Consider the following 7,765-nt stretch of genomic DNA (forward strand, 5'->3'; position numbering starts at 1 on the left):
TTTATTGGAAATTTTGATTGTTTTAAACTGAATAAAGGCTTTATGCATGGTTTAAAAGGTCTGAAAAGGGTAAATACTAAATGGTTATGCTTATGGAGAACATGGAAGTCTCCCAAGTGGATTTAATATGGAAATTTGAAGGACACCTAACACCCTCTTAACCTAAATGGTTTGGCTGTGGATATTACTTGCAAGTAATGGGGTGGTATGATGATAACACTAATATTTGACTTGGTTAGTAAATGGTAAATGAATTGTTCTTACATAGTTTTAATTGGGCATTAATGGCAGGGTTTATAGCTAAGCCATGGAAGGTGGCGTTCCCGGGGGGACCAAAAGTGAAAACCCATAGTTTCTGATATAAGGGGTCTTGACGACCATGTGTTTGTGTCACATTTAATATTGGGGGATGTACTAGTCATCCCATGGGATATTCCCTAGCCATGCGGCTACACGCACTAGGGCCCTTTTAGCAGGGAGCGCTGAACCATATGGACTATGGGTGGTTAGGACTACAAAGCTACACCGCCTAATAAATGTTTTAAATGCATGTTAAACCCGATATCCCTTTGCTGGCACTTATATGTGTATGGTTGTATGCATTATGGATGGTGTTACTTGGTTTTATAACTGACATTATTTTATCGTTATCCTGAGATCCATGCTATCGGTCACTCGCTCACCCCGTCTACTAGCGGCTATATACCCATGCAATGCCAGAACTGGACATTCTACTCCTTTTGTTTAGCATGCAGACTCAATATCAACATTTGAATTGAAGTGGTGGCTTCCATCCTTTTAAAAGGCATCATTTTATGTTACGGATTTATTTTGGCACTTTTTTTTTTTTTGGATATTGGTTTTAGCCATGGTTGAAGGCATGTCCCAACCATATTTGTTTACTCTTTAAAAAAGAGGCTTTGTGGTACTTCTGGGGGTTGGTATGGGAGAAATAGGTAGAGGGATTAATCTTTTCATTGATATTGATATTGAGGATGGCATCATCGGACATGATTTCTCACTTTTCCATCATATTACATTTTGGTATTGATTTTCATATTATATTTTGGTATTTCTATTTGGTCTATGGATTGGTTTGGTGTGGTTGGGAGGTTCGTGTGGTACGGTTGGACTTGGTTGGTCGATCACCGTCGTGATCCTATCCTTTAATCTTAATGAGAACAATAATACTATCTTATTATATTTTTGAAATTCAGCGCATCTAAGGCTATATATAGGTGGTTGGGTTAGGTAACAGGGGGTTATCCTCGGTCCTAGTTGGACTTGAAATTCCCATTATGACAAAGCCTGGGGTCGGATTGGGTTACTTAGTCCTCTAAAAGAGGTTTATTTTCTTATCTTCGAGCTCATAGAATAATTTATATAGGGTTTTTGTATCATCTAGTTTGGGTTAAGGATTTTATTCTAAGATTCCCTCTGTGCAATCTATCCCTATGATTAATGAATTTCCTAAAGTTTTTCCTAATTATCTTCTTGGATTTTCTCTCAATAGGGAAACTGATTTTGGGATTGATCTTCTACCAGATATCAATCCTATTTCTATTCCTCCTTAAAGGATTAAAACACCCTGGGTTTTGGCCCTTGGAAATTTCCTGAGTTTTGAACTCACTGCCCTTGTAATAATCCATAATACAATTCGTATGGTATGGGTATGGGTCTAGGGACCTTATTCATATGTTGGTCAGTATGTTGTTGGTTTAGTCTTGATGTTCTGCCTTTGATATGACCTGATGGTACTTTTCGTATGGCCTAGTGATGAGGAGTTGGGCAAGGGAGTCGTATGTTGGACAACATATGGTGTTCCACTTTCAATTCTTGTGATGACATGATGATACTAGTCGTATGATGGGGTGACGAGTTGGAGGGTCAACTCGTATTCAACCTACGAGTTTTACATAGTTATAAGTTGGGGGCATTCTGGACATTTTACCTTTGTAACTCCCTTTGATACCACAATATAAAACATATTTTGGGGCTTCATTAAGCTATCATTCTCAATCAAACACTCTTAAGATCTCTCTCAAACTCTCTCACGGGCAAAAGGCTAGGGTTTCACCAAGACAATTAATTAAGGGCTTTCAAGAGTGATTCTCTTCATCTTCCTTGGTACCTAAGGCATGTTACTCCTCCCTTATTGTAATTTTACAAAGACCATGTGTTTTAATGTATGAATTTCATGATATTTTTGTGGTTTCAATTAATGGTTGGAGGTTTTGGATGTTCATGATTAAATAATGTTTATCATAGTTTAATGATGTTTCTTTTAGGCTTTTAATATGATTTTGACATCATTAACTGTATGGTTATGGTAAAGGGATTTAGGAGTACTTTGGATTCCCCCAATTTACTTTGTTATAATTTTGAAACTTAATGTTCCCTCAACCTATTTGTTACAATGGAAATATGGATGGTTTTGTCACATAGTTTGACTATTATTATCGGTAATGGTGTCAGCATTGGCATTGGTATTGATATTAGGGTTGGAACCAGTTGGATATTTGATTGAGGTTGTTGGATTATGATTATATACTTTATCTAATGCCTTTAAATTTATTCTTGTTTTATCTTGTTATATGTTCAGAATTCATCTGACATAGGGTGTAAGGAAACTATAGTTGGGTATTAGTGATCGGCTCTGGTCCTGCTTGGAGTTAAGATGCCCGACATAACTAAGACCTAATTTGGATCGTGTCAGATTCGTATCAAATCCAGGTTCTTATCAATTGGGTTTCTGATAAACCTGCATCGAGTAGAGCCTTTTTAAGGATGTGTAGAGTGTCACATTCATAAGGGGGAGGCTAAAAGGCATTTAGGAATGTTTCTGTTTCTTGTGTTCTATTTTCTAGATTTAGAGCCTAAGGTCCTAAAATCTTTAATTCCTGTTTGTTCACTTTTCAGATAATGCCTTCTCAATAATGTAAGGCTTATGAAAACTCCTCCGTCCTGCCCGAGGACAATGTTGATGGGACCCATCCCACTTATGGGGTCCAAACCTGGTCTAGGGGTACAGTTCCTTATTGTCCTACTGGAGTTCCACCAGTTTCCTCCAGCCCCTCTCGAGCTCCTTAGTCTAATGTTATGAATATAGAGTTTCGTTAGTCTATCCATATGTTGGCATAGTTCGTAGCTTCTCAGGACAGGCATGGTGCTTCTGTTGCTCTATTTTTTCAGACCAAAAGGGTTAGCCAGTTTATGAGGTTGAACCCTCCTATGCTCACCAGTGTTAAGGTTAAGGAGGAACCTCAAGATTTTATGGATGAGGTGGAAAAAATATTTCGTGTTATGAATGCTACCAATGCGGAGGGTATGGAATTTGCTTCCTACCAACTAAAAGATAAAGCATACCAATGGTATGAGGAATAGGAGTAGTCCAGGGGTGGCAATGATGAGTCAGCCCTATGGGATGATTATCTAGTGCTTTTCTAGACCATTTTTTCTGTAGGATTTATTAGAGTGAAGGCATAAGAGTTTGTTAACCTGAAGCAAGGAAAGATGTTAGTCAAGGAGTATGACTTGACGTTTCACCAATTATATTTGTATGGTTCGAAGTTGATTTCTAGCATGAGGGATAGAATAAGGAAGTTTGATTTAGGTTTTTCCCAAGACATTATTATGGAAAGTAAGGCTACTTTATTGAAAAAGAACATAGACATTTCCAGGTTGGTTGTGTACATGCAGCAGGTTGAGGAGGAGAAGAAAAAACAAGTAGAGATTAGGGAGAGACAAAGCAAGAAGTTTAAAATTTTCTTAGAATAGTGGTGGCTAATAGCAGACTCGCAGAGATGGTAGGAAGTGTTCCAAGAAGAAGTAGGCAGCTCTGGGTCTTACTCGTGGTTAGTGATCCCTACCCAAAACCGTCTACTTACAGACATTTTTAGAGTGGTGATAACTATAAGGCATAGAGGGCCTAATCTAACGCTAGTAAGGCCCAATCAGCGCCATTATACCCTCCTTACAAATTTTGTGGTCAATTATATCAGTGTTACTATGATAAGAGAAATAACAAGTGCTTCAACTGCGATTATCCAGGGCATATGGTTAGAAATTATCATGTGAGTAAGGTTGCTTCTGGGCAACCAAGGTTCCTGTTGCCTCTTCTTCAGCTCGGCACCAAAGGGTGCACCATCTAGTTTTGATATTAGTCAAAACCGTCTCTTTTCTCTCACGACTCTATAGGAGTTCAAGGAATCGCTTGATATCATGAGTGGTATGATGAAACTTTTTTCTCGTGATGTGTATTGGTTACATGATCTGGGGTCCACTTTTCTTATGTGCCGCATTTATGGCTGTCCATTTTAGTATCAATTCCCAATATATTTCAGACCCTTTTTCTATTTCTATCCCAGTGGGTGATTCTGTAGTTTCTAAAAGGGTCTTTAGGGGATGTGTGGTATCTGTGGGTAGTCAAAATACCTTGGTGGATATGTTCAAATCAGACATGGCTGATTTCAATGTTATATTGGGGATGTATTGGTTGCAATCATGCTATGCTTCTCTAGACTGTCGTACCTATAAGGTTGTCTCTAAATTCCCTAATAATCCTATTATTGAATGGGTGGGTGGTTCCTAGATCCTAAGTAGAAGTTCATATCGTATCTTAGAGCTCGAAGATTGATCTCCAAGGGGTGTCTCTATCATCTGGTTTGGGTTAAAGATTCTAACTTGGAGGGTCCTTCTTTGCATTCTATCCCGGTGGTGAATAAATTTCTTGAGGTCTTCCCCGATGACCTTCCTGGTGTTCCTCCTGATAGGGAGAATGATTTTAGGATAGATCTTATTCTAGACCCTTATCTTATTTTTATTCCCCTATATAGAATGGCTCCAAAAGAGTTGAAGGAGCTTAAAGAGCAATAAAAGGATCTTTTAGACAAGGGTTTCATATGTCCTAGTGTGTCCTCATAAGGTGCACCAGTGTTATTCATGCGTAATAAGGATGGTTACATTTGGATGTATATTAATTACCTACAACTGAATAAGGTTACGATAAAGAATAAGTACCCTCTTCCAAGGATTGATGATTTCTTTAATCAGCTTAATGGTGCTAAGTTTTTATTCTAGATTAATCATCAGTCTGGGTATCATCAGTTAGATATTATGGATGTGGATATCCCTAAGACTACTTTCCTATCCTGGTATGGGCATTTTAAGTTTTGGTCTATGCCTTTTGGGTTGAGCAATGCCTCGGCGGCATTCATGGATGTGATGAATAGAGTCTTTCATTAGTTTTTGGATTTATTTTGTCATTGTGTTCATATACTATATCCTAGTATATTCTAAGAGTGAGGTGGATCATGCTAATCACCTCCATATAGCGTTGTAGACCCTGAAAGAGCAACAGTTGTATGCCAAATTCTTAAAATGTGAGTTTTGGTTGATGCTGTCACTTTTTTGGGTCATGTCATTTCTAGTGAAGGGGTCATGGTGGATCCATAGAAAGTTACAGTGGTTAAGAGGTATCCTAGACCCACGAATCCAATTGATATTCAAAGCTTCTTGTGTTTACCTGGTTACTATAGGAGGTTCGTGAATAGTTTTTTTCTATTGCTTCCCCATTGACTAAGTTGACTCAGAAGATGGTAAAGTTCTTATAATTTGATGCTTGTGAGGGTAGTTTTGAAAAGCTGAAGGATAAGCTAACTTTAGCTATAGTCTTGCCTTTGCCTGAAGGTGCTGATGGGTTGGTGGTTTATTATGATGCATCATGTATGGGGCATGGTTGCATTTTAATGCAGCATAAAAAGTTGATAACTTATGCCTTTAGATAGTTGAAGGTGCATGAGAAGAATTATTTAGCTTATGACAGAGAATTGTTGGTTGCGGTGTTCATGGTAAAAATTTGGTATCACTATCTATATGGCATGCATATGGATATCTTTCTGATCATAAGAGCCTACATATGTTTCTACCCAGAAAGAGCTGAACCTCAAGCAAAGGAGATGGCTTAAGTTGCTCAAGAATTATGACATAAGTCTTTACTATCACCCAGGTAAAGCTAATATGGTTGCTGATGCTCTTAGATAGTTATCCATGTGAAGTCTAACTCGTGTGGTTGAAGGAAAGAGAGAGTTGGTGAAAGATATTCACAATTTAGCTAACCTTGGAGTTCATCTCTAGGATCTGAGGTTGGTGGTATGGTTGGATCGGAGATGGCATAGTCGTATCTTGGTGCTGAACTAAAAGAGAAGTATGTGTTGGATCTTATCATGATGAGGATCAAGGGTGATGTAGGTGGGTAAAAGGTTATGACCTTCGAGATTAGTGGTGACGGTACCTTACAGTACAAAGGAAGGCTATGAGTTCCTGATATAGATGGTTTGCGAGAGAGTATGTTAGATGAGGCGCAAAATTCGTGCTATGTTATACATTCTGGTTCGACCAAAATGTATCTAAAACTTAAGGAGATGTATCGGTGGAATAATATGAAGCAGGATAAGGCTAGTTTTACAGCTAAGTGTATGGTGTGCCAATAAGTGAAAGTTGAGCACATAAGGCTCGGAGAATTGTATTAAGAAATTGAGTTGCCTATGTGGAAGTTGGAGGTGATAAACATGGATTTCATTATCGTTCTTCCCCGATATCAAAATTAGTTCAATTCTATTTGGGTAATTATGGATAGGATGACAAAGTCAGCTAACTTCTTGCTAGTATGGGTAAATTTCTCTACTAAGGATTATCCAAGGTTATACCTTCCTGAGGTTGTGAAGTTGGATGGGGTGCCTTTTCCTGTCTTCTCAAATCGTGGAACATAACTTTCATATCATTTTTGGTGGTCGCTTTAGAAAAGTTTGAGGACCAAGGTGAGTCTTAGTACTGCTTTCCACCTACAGTCGGTTGGGCAAGTGGAAAGGACTATTCAGACATTGAAGGACATACTTCAAGCTTGTGTGATTGATATGGTGATAGTTGAGTTAAGCATTTGCCTTTTTTAGAGTTTGCATCTAATAATAGCTACTACTCTAGCATTAGAATGGCTCCATTCGAGGCTTTGTATGTTAGGAGGTGTAGGTCTCCTATTGGCTGGTTCGATATTGTTGAGGCAAAGATAGAGTTTGAGGTTAGAGATAGGGTATTCTTGAAGGTGTCTCCCATGAAGTGAGTAATGCTATTTGGGAAGAAGGGAAAGCTTGGTTCCAGGTATGTTGATCCATACTTGGTTTTGAGAAAAGTTGACAATATTGCGTATGAGTTGGATTTTCCTTTTAGTTTGAGCTCAATTCAGCCGATATCCATGTTTCTATGTTAAGAAAGTGTTTGGATGATTCATCGCAGATTACACCTATCAATGATATTCGTATGTTGGATTCCCTGTGTTTTAAGGAGGTCATGGTTAAAATCTTGGATTGGCAAGTTCATCTGTTGAGTACCAAGGACGCAGCTTCGATAAAAGTTTCGTGGAGGAACCATAAGGTGGAAGAGTCTACATATGAAGCTGAAGATGACATGAAGTCCAAGCATCCATTCCTATTTTCTGCTCTAAAAATTTATGCATAAGGTATATGTTGATCTTGCCCTCTTTGTTTTCAAACTTTGTTAAAGGAATGATTTGATTTTCTTGGTATCCTTTTTTTCTAACTTAATCAAAGGTAAGAGTGGGTTGTGACTTCCTTGGTGATATATTTTATGTCTTAAAGATAAGAGTAGATGCGTGTGGGGTCTAAATCGTGCTTGTACTACCTTGTTCCATCATTCAAGGATGAATGATCCAAGAGGTGGAGAATTGAAACACCCTGAATTTTGGCCCTTG

General features: G+C 38.4%; 1 protein-coding gene across 1 annotated transcript; it reads left to right on the forward strand.

Moving 5' to 3' along the window:
* The first annotated feature begins 6,988 nt into the window (after positions 1–6,988).
* Positions 6,989–7,512, forward strand: LOC124889677. Its single transcript, XM_047401662.1, has 2 exons — positions 6,989–7,075; positions 7,225–7,512. Exons 1-2 carry the CDS (start codon positions 6,989–6,991, stop codon positions 7,510–7,512), a joined length of 375 nt encoding a protein of 124 aa, XP_047257618.1.
* Positions 7,513–7,765: the final 253 nt, after the last annotated feature.

Source organism: Capsicum annuum, chromosome 12 (genome assembly GCF_002878395.1).
Source record: "Capsicum annuum cultivar UCD-10X-F1 chromosome 12, UCD10Xv1.1, whole genome shotgun sequence".
NCBI lineage: Eukaryota > Viridiplantae > Streptophyta > Magnoliopsida > Solanales > Solanaceae > Capsicum > Capsicum annuum.

Excerpts from the sequence above, each read along its gene's own strand:
- LOC124889677 (XM_047401662.1), top strand. The coding sequence starts at position 6,989 with ATGGCTCCATTCGAGGCTTTGTATGTTAGGAGGTGTAGGTCTCCTATT. Across the intron at positions 7,076-7,224 it reads AGGCAAAGATAGAGTTTGAG|TTTGAGCTCAATTCAGCCGA; the intron begins GTTAGAGATAGG and ends TTTTCCTTTTAG.